Raw genomic sequence first — 13,687 nt, 5'->3', positions numbered from 1 at the left:
TTTTTAAACATGCAATCATGATAGATTGTTCAGAACTTCATGAAAGTTAACAGCAGTGTAATTGACGTTCGGTCAAGTATTCAAAAGTTTGTAAAAGTTAACACTGTGGTTAACAGCATCGTTTTTAACTTTAAATCGTGATTTTTTTTTAGGATGCACTTTTATATTCAAATATAAACAAGCATACCTTAACAGTTGGCTCAAGTCTTGTTAGAAATACAGCAGATAACAAGTGTATCCATTAAGCTTTCAGAGCAGTAAAGATTTGAAAGTTAACAACGATGATGTTAACATGGTTGCTAACTTTAACAAAGTTCTGAACAATCAGTCCATTGCTGCTTAATCTTAGAGAGGTCACAGATGTTAAAAATTGACCTCAAAGATTGCAATTAGATACTTACCATGGATATTTAAAATCTATGGTTCTGCAAGGTTACTTCCGCAGCATTCAATTCAGGGTTCCCACAAATCATAATTCCTTGAATTTTCCCTGACTTCTCCCTGCCCAATACCAAATTTCCCTGTCCAATTTAACAATTCTCTGACTTTTCCCTGACTTTAACATGATTTATATTTACAACATTGCTCACACAATTAACTTCAACGTCCTCCTGAACAATGTAGCCAATATTGTCATTACAGTCAGTGACTTATAACACATTTTTGACAATAAGTGTTTTTTTTACCCTTTAAACATAAGCACAAGCAATTTGATTACAATATTTAGTTACGCTAAGCTCTTTAAAAATATTCAATCATTTTAAACTAATGTACCTTATGAATTTCTTTGTTGATATTCGCGACTTTGATGTTGGTTTCCATCGCATCAAGGTTCATTTCGAGGTCTCGTGCAGTTTTTTCGAAGGTGGACCACTGTGGGAAAATCACGACGAGGAGTTTACGCTTTCGTTCCGTGTGTGATTTCAATGTCTCCCATACATCCTGTGAAAGTAATTTAGGTACAATACCAAATTTGAACACATTTCCTCTGCTGTAACCTATGTTACAAGTCCACATTCTTGCTTATAAAATATAAAATGCACATTTTTGAGGTTCTGTATGTCACAGTTTCATGGTGGGATTCAAACCTCTGCCATCAGATGTGCCTTTATACAATTCTTTTGACAAACCGTTTTGGTATGTCAAATACATGTGTCAAGTTATTTTAAAATCTGTCCATACATTAAAAGTTACAGCCTGGACACGACCACCTATACTCTATGTCTAATTTGCCGGATTTCATAGTATTAAAACACTAAGTGTGACCTTGACCTTAGAGGTAGGGACATGGATCTTGCTCACGACACATCTTCTCTGTATGTGAAACACATGTGGCAAGTTATTTTAAAATCTGTCCATACATGAGAAAGTTCCAACTCGGACATGACCACATATACTCTTATGTCCTTATATGCAGCATTCCATAGTATTCAAACACTAAGTGTAACCTAAAACTTAAAGGTAGGAGCACAGGTCTTGTACGAGACACATCATCTTTATATGCCAAACACATGTTATTTTAAAACTTTTCAATACAAGAGAAAGTTACAGCCCGGACTTGAGAAGTTTAGCCGGACACAGGCACAGACGGACAGATGGACGGATGGTGTAATTTTAATATGCTCATCTTCGGGGCATAAAAATATGAATGATGTCTGTGACTTCCTGAATGAAACAAGGTCACAAAAACAGTTAACAGGCTTTTTTTTTAAATGTCATTTCAAATAAGGTCTTAGCATAAAATAAAAAGAAGAAATGATTGATTCAGTAAGATAATGATCAGAATTCATATTGTGAACACAGAAAAATCACACATGGCTGAGCTATCTGCAAGAATACGTCTTTCTGTGCTCCCTCAATGAAATAAGATTGATATCTCACTCAAATAAACAAATACCATCTATATTACAATAAGCTTACCTTCAGGGTTTCAACTTCAGCCTGAATTCGGAGACTTTCTGAAGGATCATCGTCTTCAAGTTGCCTTGACAACACCTCACCTTGGCTTATCAGGTTTTCAACTTTCCCACTCATGTTTTGAATATTCTCGTCAAGATGCTGAAAGAAGGAAAAAAATATTAAATGAATTATTAATATATGCATTCAAAAAGAAATGAACAATAAGGGTTATCTTGTTTTAGGTGAACAAGTCTTCTTTAAGTAAGCCTTCAAAAAAAAAATGTTCAGTATATGGTAAGAAATAATCTGGTTTTAGTTATTTTTATCCTTATCAACACTTGAATAAAAATTATTATTAAAATGTTTGCACCTTCCTGCTGACGATGCCAAAGCATAGTGTGACAATAACTTGATTATGTTTGGTTGAAATTAATAAAATATTAAAAAATCGAGTACAATTACAGTCATTGATTTTACACTTTTTGGGTGAACAAGCCGGTCTTATAAAAGTGCTTGCCATCAAAATTTATCAAAAAGCCCTGCTATATAAAATCTATAAGTTCAGCAAGCTTTGAGAGCATTTTACCAGTGCAGGGATTGCTGGCATGTGCTATTTTCAACAACTACAATTTCAAATTTTATTTAAAGTAGTAGAATCTTACCTTGGCATTATCCTGCAAATCCCCTTTCACATCATGTGGTTGTATCTCCCCATAGTTGACTAGCTCTCGTTGATAAGTCTCTATCATTTCCAGCGTACTCTCATAAATAGAATGAAACTTGGAAGGCGAGCCATCCACATTGTCTACTGCAAAGGTCAAGGGTGACACACAGGTCACTGAGTTCATTTCCATGACAACAGTAGGTGAAGGTGAGTGAAGGTCATTTCCTAGGTCATTAGATTCTTGCACTGCACCAGCTGAACTTGTGCCCTTGACCTCTAAATGAACTTCAGAAAATATCAAAGGTGAAATGACCTCAGAAACATCTTGTTGATTCTCAAAGGATTTGACCTTGTTAGGAGAAATGACCTCTGGGGAGGTTGCCTTGGTGATGGTATTTTTAGAAACTTCAACTTTGACCTCTGTGTGTTCAACCATGCGTGGTGGGGAAGGGGAATGTTGTTTTGCAGCAGCTATTTCTTGGCATTTCGAGATCTTCTCCTGAATTGGATGTAAAATTTGATTATAATGTTTAATGTCAATGTGAAAATCACATTTAATGACAATACCTCAATACCTTTCCTTGTTTTCTTCAAAAACAAAGAAAAGCTAATAATATTTGAGAAACTAAAATGTTTTTGGTTGTGATTTGTACCATCGTTTTGTTACAAATACATTATCAATATGGTTTATACCCAAATTCAATGAAAGAGAGACAATGCAAATTTGAACTAATCTACAACATTTAAACCAAACTCAAATTAACCAAACCTTAAGCGTCTTGGTGAGTTCATCCCATTGTTGGTTAATCTGTGACAGTTCCGGTTCCACCATGGCAGAATATCTCCCACTACCATCCATAATGGCTAGAGCGTTCATTCGTACCTCTTCAAGGTCGCTAGTTTTCTCGTTACAATTCTTTTGTAAGGTCTGCAAAGAAACGAGACTGTTTTTTAAAAGCATTCTCATTGATGTAAATCTACCATCACCTACCATTACAGCTGGGGTCCCCATTCACACATCAAGGCTGTTAGTAAGCTCTTTATTCTTTGCAAGGTCAGAAAAAACCTTCAGTACAACTCCTTGTTTTTGAGCAATAAATCATGTGCTTTTTTTTCTCTAGAATAATTTTTCTTTGAACTACTGACAAAAGGTTTTCATCAACACATTCTATGAGAAAATATGCTTGTAAAAAGATTAAAAAACATAAAAGCTATTTAATCAGTATATGCTCGTTTGCGGTAACATGAATTAAGATTGAGAATTGACTTGAGTATTTTGTGATATCGAAGCTTGGACTGGCCTCAGTCTGACATCACTTTTGATGAGGAAATTTGACAAAGAAACTGACTGCATATACCTGCAGTTTAGCAATCCAGAAATCTGATGCCTGTTGTTCTTCCAGCAAAGACGTGTGTGTTTGTATGACGGCATCGGTTTGGCTTAACCATTCCTTCAGTTTCATACACTTTTTCTGGAAGTCTTGGAACTTCTCATCTGGACTTATCGGTGTGCTCGCCTGAAATGGTTGAGATTCATATAACATAAAGGAACGGATCCAGGCTTTTGATTCTGGTGATGGGGTAGATGGGCGGTACTTAATAAATGCAAAAACAGAATCTTTCAGCTTCAAATGCAATATGAAGATATCAGGTGCTTTCTCAAAGCCCAAAAATAATGTGAGAATCACACTAAAATATTGTAATCAGCTGAATTCTACAAATTCGAAATTACATGTTTGTTAGTGAAGAATGATCATAATAGCTAACCATGAAGATGTGCAGAGCATTTGCCTTATATTTACATTCGCCTAGTCCTTCATGTAGATAAAACTTGATTATTTTGTATAACAAGCAAGGTGTTATGATTTGATTGTTTATTTAATATTGCACTTAAATTGGATTAGCGCGATGTCATTTAACTAATAATTTATGATGATACAAAAATCACCTCTTCTTTTATACAAATGCATGCTGTCGGTTACACTTCTTTAAAAACAAATACTCAATTGCAGAACATACTGCTAATTTCTAATATTAATGAACAATTATTTAAAATGTAAATATAAGTATTGATTGCATTTTTCCTTGCATTCATGCTGTATGAACACAGTAGGGCAAGCAAGCAAATGATGAAGAAGAACTAGCACCCTTCATGGAATTTGCTCACATGCTCTTTTATGTTCATACAGCATAAACGCAAGAAAAATGTGTTAAATCCTTAAATGCACACACACCACTTATTGCATACTACTTATAGCACAATAAGTTTGAGAATTATTTAGCCCTCCTTGAATGCCTACTTGTAAAGTCTGAATCCAGGAAGTTAGTCTCGAGGATAATTCGTCCCACTCCCTGACAAGATTGTCGAGGTTTGTGCGCAATTCTGTTACGTCTCCATCTTCTGTTATCTCGCCCACCTGTCGGACCAGCTCGCGCATCGACGCCAGCAACGACTTGCGACGAAGCATTTCCTCAAGCGTCGCCTAGAGATAAGACAAATGGATATTGAAGGCTAGGTAAATAAGCTTTCAAGTGTACCAAGTTTTATGCTCAAACAATTTTATTTTGAAAGCTGTCAGAACTTAATTAAGGCTTAGTTCTTTGAAATATATTAAACAATATATTGAAAAACAGAAAAGTTGCAGACTTTTCCTCAATTTATTGTTACCATAAACTGAATGATAATATCTTAAATAATAAGTTTTTCCCAATACCTTGGCAAAAGTCAGGTCTTTGTGTCGATTCTCCACACTGTTTGCCTGAATGCGAGTATCCAGTTCTTCGTTGCTACGCGAGATGAAGTCATGTACCGCAGACGCCTCTTTACGCAGCTTCTTTGTGAGCTTCATTGCTTTCTCTATCTTCGTCTTCCCTTCCGTCACCTAGAAAATACGACTTTCCTAATTATAACACAGGAGAAGCCAACCGTGTGTGTTTACAATGTACATGTTAAGTGCTCAAAATAGTATGTTGTCAAACGGCATGTCGGTATATTCCAAATAAGCCAAACAATAGTTTTCAGAACTCAGCAATTATTGATTTTAATCATGACACTCGAGAAAATCAATCAAAACACCTTTTTTTTTCATAAACAACTTCTGATGTATATGGACAGTCTACAAAGTCGGAAATCTTTCCATTTAACAACACTGTTAATTGCATTTAATTACAATTTAGCAGTTAAACCTATTGACTTTACTGTTATGTATTATTAACACTTATGCAACAATACACTTCACTGGGAATTAATTTGAACTTATTAGTAATACAATTTACACGTTAAAACATAACATTTTATTAATATGATTATTATCAATCTTGCGAGCTATTTCTACTAACGCACAGGTATACATCGGAGGTTGCATTCAATGGAAAATTGCTGAGGTGTTGCGATTGTCAGGTAGATCAGCTGATTGAAACAAAGGCTTTGCCAGTAGACAAAATATAATTTCAAACACAAAGCAGGTAAAGCATTTTGATCAATTTTGAGTGGTTTCTCAGCTGCATATGCTGGGCAAGCCCAATTGAAATGTATAAGTTTAATGCAAAATTGACAAACAACTTACCTATACTTAACATGTTTGTAATATTATCCAATACATGTATATAACTTTTAGTTCAAAGGCTATGACTAATAATCAGCAAAAGGAAGGGTTTTTTATACAGGAAAAAAGACAAACATAACATTAAATAGAACATTTGTGTATTGAGATGCATAAAAAAAAAACTTTTGTAAAGTATTAAAACTAACAGTGCTGAAAAGCAGAACAAAAAAACATCATTGTTTTATTTGCACTATAACTTGTTCTTTAAAGCTGTACTCTAAAAGATTGACCGTTTTGACATTTTAATTTGTCTCAGAATCAGCTGATTTTGGCATCAATGCCTTCAATTAAGTCATGCAAGATAACCCACAATAGAACAGATCTCAATTGTTTGAAAAACTGCCTGAAAAATTCATTATTCTTATTGCGTTAGTAAGCCCAAGTCCTATCAATGCAAGCATCAATCAATGAGCAATATTTAACCTGTGCTCCTATGGAGTTGTACTGTTGTTTGAGGGCATCAAGCTGTTTGCTTAATCGATCGGGGAAATCGACCTGTTGTTTATCCACCATCCCTCGGCCAGTCTTAATCACATATTCCACCTCTGACTTGAGTTCACTCATTGTTGTGTAGAATTTCTGAAAAAGCACTCATAAAAATTACATTTCTGGAGGGTAAACCCCCCATCCCCCTCCCTTGTGCCAGAGCACTCCTGTATTTTCTTTTAACATTTTTGGAGGGTATACCAACACCCCCCTCCCTTGTGCCAGAACTTTATTTTTTACCCGAATCCAGCGTTCGAAATAATTTTAAAATTATATAGGGAGTCTGCATACCAAGTAATGCCAAGTATTGAATTTCTGCCGACCCCATACCCCATATACCTTTCTTGAGTCCTGAGAACTTCCTAAAAAATCTCTGAATATAGCGTAGCAAGAAGAGAGGTTTATTATTACAGCCTCATTGTTTTACTCAGACACTATAACTGTGAAACGTATTATTATTTTAAGACAGAATGTTTTAAATTATACATCCAAGAAGTTTCTATCTCAATTTTGTTATATATCTTTTCACTTTTAAGAGCCTCAGATACACTTAAATGATCACCAGTAATAAACCTTAGCAAAGTTTTACAAAGGCACTGTTGGCACGCCCTGTACTTGATTTCAAGAAAATATTTATTTTAGTATTATTCATGCCAGAAGAAACTTCTTATCTTATTAAGTCCAGCTGCATCCCTGAATGATCGATGCTATTTTTATATTTTACCACCAATAAAAAATTCATAATTATCATTGCATGTAAATAACGCTCAATTTCAAGCATTTGAAAATAAAATTGAATAACAATTTTAGAATTAGTATTTTGGCAGCTCTGATTACTTTATTGGTAATTTTGTTGGAAAACATAAACTTGTGTTGGATGCTTTACCTAGAATCCAACTAAATACAAAAAGAATGTTGTTGTCTGGTTGGCACAATGGTTAGTGCACTTGCTAAGGTGACCAAGATTTGATTCCCGGCCTGGCTTATGTGCGTTTCATTTGTGATCACCAAACCGTGCCTTTCTTTGGGTACTCCAGTTTGTCCCACAGTGCTAGACCACAGTTTAAGATGTTGCGCAGCATAAAATGTGTCAATGAGAATCATTGTCATAATATTGTAATTCTTAGTTCAACCATCATTATAAATTAAATATGTTTAAATAAGGCTGTCCAGTTAGCACAGTGGTTAGTTCACTGGCTTCTCACCTAGGCAACCTGGGTTTTATTCCCGGCTTGGGCCCATGTGAGTTTGGTCTGTGGTCACCAACCCGGACAAGTGGGTTTTCTTTGGGTGCTCCGGTTTCCCCGACAACAAAAGACCACACTCTTGCATAAAATCGTGCCAAGGAGAGTGATAAATAAAATGTTGTAATAACTTGTTTCACAATAGCTGTAAAATAAATATGTTTAAACTAAACTAAATACGTTTAAATCAAACAATAAAACCAGTTTAGACCTACCATGCACAGTTCATGTTTAGTATGTAAATTCTCCGTATCCTCTCCCCGAACTTCTAGCATATAAATCCGGTCCTGAATATTGTTCAGTTCTCTTTTCACATGATTTTGTTTTGGCTCAAAGTCAGCAGGACGCTGAAACTTTTGGAACTTTGTGTTGAGATCGGTCATCTGGCGCTGGAACAGTAAACAACATCAATTTTCTGCACACAGCAATTAAATTGCAGTTTATCTAAGAGCACTTAGCCATTAGAATGCAGCATATTCTATTTTCTATGATATTGATTTCTTAAACTTCTTTTATGATATAAATACTCCTGATGTTTGGCCAACATTTGTTTTTGTACACTCCAAGTAGTTATATTTCGTATGCAGAGAATGATTCTATCTCTCATGCATGAGTGTCCTAAATTCATCAGACAAGTACCTTCAATCTTCATACCAGAACAAAGAAACACAACATTGAAAGTGATGATAGTACCTTAATTTTTTAACCACAGTATCTAACATGAGAAATTGTAAAAGGGGAAAGCACTATTATTTGTGTTGACAGTATCCAATATTTGCTACTCATTGAACCTGAGCAACAAACAATTATCAAGGATGGCCTTGACCTACCTGGGACTGCAAACAAACAATTATCAAGGATGGACTTGACCTATTGGGACAGCAAACAAACAATTATCAAAGATGGCCTTGACCTACATGGAATACAGCAAAAAAATAATTTTAAAGGATGGCCTTGCCAAATTTGACACTATCAAACAAACCATTTAAAAGGATGGCCTTGACCTACTTGGGATTTATCAAACATATCATCTTCAAGGATGGCCTTTACCTACTTGGGACAGCAAACAAACAGTTATCAAGGATGGCCTTGACCTACATGGAATATAGCAAACAAACCATTTTAAAGAATGGCCTTGATCTACTTGGGCATTATCAAAGAAAATCATTTTTAAGTATGGCCTTGACCTACTTGGGATACAGCAAACTGATCATTTTCAAGAATGGCATTGACCTACTTGGGCTTTATCAAACAATCAATTTTCAAGGATGGCCTTAACCACCTTAGGCTACAGCAAAACATTTTTTCAAGGATGGCCTAGACCATTTTGGGCTACAGCAAACAAACAATTCTCAAAGATGGCTGGGAACTCCTTGGGCCACAGCAAAAAAACATATTCAAGGATGGAGATATTTTAATGAAACTGAATGATACTGAAATGTTTTTGTTAATACTTAGCAAAATAAATATTATGATTATCTGTGACCTGTGTAATATCTCTAGCTTTAAATAGATCACTTCAACTCTTTGTATAAAGAATATTGTTTGTTTCGGGTTTTTTGGAACATCTCTTAATCATTTTAATCTTATATGCTTTGTTTTTGGGAAGCAATATAATTCAGATTGATATTTTCTTCTAATGTTTTTTATGTGCAACTATAATATTGTTGTGATACACACAGTGGTAACAATGGAATTGTAAATGTATGAATAAAATTTTGATAAAAGTGCCTTTCAAAAAAAATAAGACAGACAAATATAAATATCTTGATTATCAAAAAAAGTTTGTTTTTTTAATAAAACTGTTACTTAATTTCTTTTGTCAATAGTCAGTACCTTAATTCTCTGTAGCTGATAATCCAGTCTCTGCCCGGCCTCTAGCCTACCCGAGGACCTGTAGGCCTCTACCTGACCGTCTAGCTCGCGTAACGTGACTTCTTGTTGGCTAAACTCTTCCTTCATTTGCTTAAATTACAAAAATATTTAGTAACTTTTAAGTGATAAACACCCAACAAAAACACACATAGACCTGTATTTAACGATAAAGAATTTGTTTACTTTCATTATAACAAATTATCTTAATGTGGTAACAAATAGCACCAACAGTAGTCACATGCCACAAAGACCTACGAGGGTATGCCCAACACTTGTCTGTCATCAAGGGACATCACTCAACAATCATTAAATCCAGAATGATTGGCCTTACTTAGAATTGTAACAATATTTGAGACCAAATAACAAAGAAAAAATCATATATGTATATCAAAAAGACTGTATCATTTTGGGATATCTATATAAGGTCACAAAGCGTCATATTGAGAGAGTAAAATATGAACATTGTTTTATTATGCTTGAAACCTATGTTTTGATCAAATCTTAGCATTATAGAAGGAAAATTGTTCTGTATCTATATTGAAAGTTAAGTTTAATTTCGGTATCCATTCCGACTTTTAGGTTCACTTCCATTTTTGTCAAATGGTACTTACTGAAAGAAAACGTTTTTCTACGAACTTTCTTTGATTATTGCAAAATTCGTCATTCTAGCCCATTTACAGTGTAAGTTTCTATCATTTTATTGTCAAATGACTCATCAAGATTATATATCACATTATGTGCCTAATATTGCATTCTGTTAAAGGAAGTTACGCTCGATTTTCTTAAAATGACCTGATTCGCCCTCATTTTGTTTGTACCAAATTATTTTTATATTCTAGTCAAACTTAATCAAGTGTTCAGTATTTTTCATGTTAATTCATTCTATTTTGCTCAATTGTTAATGTCAACATATGCATTTTTTAATGTTAAGTAATAATTAAGCAACTGATTATATCATTTCTACTCTGTTAATGATTCTCAGACCTTATGTTTGTACATTTCAGTATTTTACCTGTTTAATACACGTCGCGTTAGTATTGGACGTTTCAATAAAGGGTTAACTATCTGCAATATTTGAGTAATCCATGCCCCCAGTTGTTGGATAAAGATACAGGCAGAATACAAATATAAACACTATGTGCTTTATTTCTACAAAATATTTCCAACAACTTTAAAAAAAAAAGTTTAGAAATTGTGCAATGAAATATTTGCCCTTATTGCAATCTCCCATGAATTTGATAAAAAAAAAAAAACATGGCCAAATATCGTACTATCAAAAACATTTTAACCACATACTTTGTTATATGAAAAGCTAAACATAGGAAATATAATTATCAACGCTGGTGAAGGCTGCGGCCACTTTGAGAAAACAAACAAAAACAATTTCTCAAATTCATGAGAAATTGCCAAAACAAAATTTTTTCTTCAATCTGTTCCAACATTTCTTAAAATATTTCTCAACTGTCTGGAGAAAAAGAAAATAACATCATTCACCCTTGCATTAATTAATGTTTATATTTAGCATACATAAATAACATAACAATAGCTTAAATATTTAGGAAAGTCTGTGTGCCAAAAATGAGCCTTCGATAACTCACCCCATGGCTGCATAATAACACATACCGTATTTTCTCGACTATAAGATGGGGAAATTGGGTCCCGATTTTTACCCCCAAAGTAGGGGACCCGTCTTATAAGCGAGTCGATAAAATATTAAAAAAAGATTCAAGTCAAAATCAGTAAAATTTACATAGGGTATTCGTCTATCCAGTATATCGTCTGCTGATACAAGTATGGGGCAATTAAGTAAACAACAACACGAAATCTCTTCACCGCGCGTGCTCTGACGTCACACAGTGTACCGTTTTATCTGCATTTTTTCTCATGGCGCGTGTCAGTATAATTAGTTTGACAGATATATCAAATCAATAAATTGGACTCTTAATATGATGTAGGTACCTTACTGTCAATTAGATTAAGCAAACGGATGACAATGCGAATATGAATCCTTTATGTTCGTCGCCAATCAAGGGACAATATTGCCTAAAGCATTATTGCTAAACAAACACCTATTCGTGCCTCGGCTTCGCAGTTATGTTATTGAAGCCATTTATTTTGCCGAAGAACTTCATTGGTGTCTTCAATAAAAAAAACTAAAACAAACATATGTTGTTATTGATTAATTATTACAATTCCGATAAGTAACGATCTGTCCTGCAAACTTATGTACTCATTTTTAACCTACCTCCAAATAGATAGCTCACAGTTGACCGCCATTTTCTTTGAGTAAAACAAAAACAGTTACCGCGAAAGTCGATAATTGTCCGTTGAGCTTGAACATTTTTACACATTAGGAAGAATTTTAGCATTTTAGATTTGCTTAAAAATTGACCCCGTCTTATAAGCGAGTCGAAACAAAAAGCACCAGATTTCATGGGCAAAGTTAGGGGGCCGTCTTATAAGCGAATCGCCTTATAGTCGAGAAAATACGGTACCTCACTCTCGTCGGGTACATCTCCAGCCAGGACATCGGCGTCCAGACGGTTTTGAAGCTCCGTATCCACCTCCGACATCCACTGTGTGACTTGTAACAAGCGTCTCTCAACACCTTGGGCTTCATTGATTCCCGCTTCTAGCTGTCTGACTGTTTCCCGCGCCTAAATGAGAGAAAAGAGACACTATTCAAATTGTCCCATGTCAACATCAAAGAAACTGTAAGGAAGTCTTTTTATTGTGCCATTTGCAATAACAGTAGTTTCCATGTGCTGGATTGCTTTTTGAGTTAAAATGGCAATTCCATTTTTAAAAAATGATTTAAACAGATTCCGAAGTAGGTTTCATGCTCAAAGCTTAAGTCTGCGAAAATTAAGTCATCACATTACAATCAGGACATATTGGTAGATTGTACAGGGGCAATAACAGCTGATTATTGTCAAGTTTGAAAAATAGCCGGAGGTCTGTTGAGTATGAGGGATTCATGCCCAAAGCAGGGTATAGGGGCTGAGACCCCTTTTGAAATTGTTTTCAATTTCATCCTTATTCTTTTCAAGGTACTTCCTACTGTATTCGTTAAAAATGACTTGAGAAAAAAACACATCATTACAACTGTACAAAACTCACAATCTTGGTTAAAACATCTTTAGGCATACCTGCTTTAGGTCATTTCTTATCTTAAGTCAATATTAATATTTTTCCTAATCAAACTAAAAGAAAAGAACACATGTTTTAAGAATAATTAAAAAGTAGGCATATTCAATAAAATCAATATGCATATTCAATAAAATCAATGAAAATAAAGTATTTCAGAATTATTATATCATAAAGCCAGTAACATACTTAATTTTGGAAAATGACTGCTGATTGTATGTGTATGTTTATGATATCTTTAACATATAAGAATACATTCTTATGATAAATCATACTTTACTTTCATCAAAATTTCAGTCAAACACACCTGTTTTTCAAGGGATTCCAGGCGTCGGACATACTGGTCCGACTCCAACTTGACAAGGTCGGACAATACACTGTTGACAATCATTTCTTGTTTCAATTCCTCGATTGTAGCTCGATTCTCGGATGTATGATCTCGAAGGTACGATTCCATGTCCTGTATGATAAGTAAAAATTGAATCATCAAATCTCAAAACTTCTATCTAAAACCATGCCGCTGAGTGACCGTCCATGCTCGTATGATATAAAGTCGAAAAAGAGGTATAACATACTACTCAATAGGTCAGAGTTATGGGCCTTGCTTATACATGATTTTGTGTATTCTTTCTGGCAACATGTGAACCAAGTTTCATTTGAATGTCTTGAACATTTTCTTGAGTTATGGCCAAGTTTAGAGGTAGAAAAGATAAAATAAAAAAATTCTTATACTGAGAATCAAGCTAGGCAAGATTTTTAAATAAATA

At 34.6% G+C, this 13,687-nt stretch overlaps 1 protein-coding gene across 8 annotated transcripts in view; it reads right to left on the bottom strand.

Annotated features, from left to right (window-relative positions):
• LOC128238446 (dystrophin-like) overlaps positions 1-13,687 on the bottom strand; it is a 198,707-nt gene that overhangs the window by 114,755 nt on the left and 70,265 nt on the right. For 7 of the 8 annotated variants that reach the window (XM_052954371.1, XM_052954368.1, XM_052954370.1 and 4 more), the window contains 12 exons: positions 13,228-13,380; positions 12,269-12,430; positions 9,735-9,863; positions 8,114-8,287; positions 6,592-6,747; positions 5,278-5,445; positions 4,864-5,046; positions 3,922-4,080; positions 3,333-3,491; positions 2,562-3,062; positions 1,921-2,058; positions 774-942 (listed from right to left, as the gene is read on the bottom strand). In XM_052954371.1, coding sequence (XP_052810331.1) covers positions 774-942; positions 1,921-2,058; positions 2,562-3,062; positions 3,333-3,491; positions 3,922-4,080; positions 4,864-5,046; positions 5,278-5,445; positions 6,592-6,747; positions 8,114-8,287; positions 9,735-9,863; positions 12,269-12,430; positions 13,228-13,380 — 2,251 coding nt within the window. The remainder of the gene's footprint in view (positions 1-773; positions 943-1,920; positions 2,059-2,561; positions 3,063-3,332; positions 3,492-3,921; positions 4,081-4,863; positions 5,047-5,277; positions 5,446-6,591; positions 6,748-8,113; positions 8,288-9,734; positions 9,864-12,268; positions 12,431-13,227; positions 13,381-13,687) is intronic. The other variant, XM_052954369.1, reaches the window with a different exon arrangement.

The sequence above is a fragment of the Mya arenaria genome, chromosome 6 (assembly GCF_026914265.1).
Source record: "Mya arenaria isolate MELC-2E11 chromosome 6, ASM2691426v1".
NCBI lineage: Eukaryota > Metazoa > Mollusca > Bivalvia > Myida > Myidae > Mya > Mya arenaria.
This window is presented reverse-complemented; position numbering and strand designations above follow the sequence as displayed.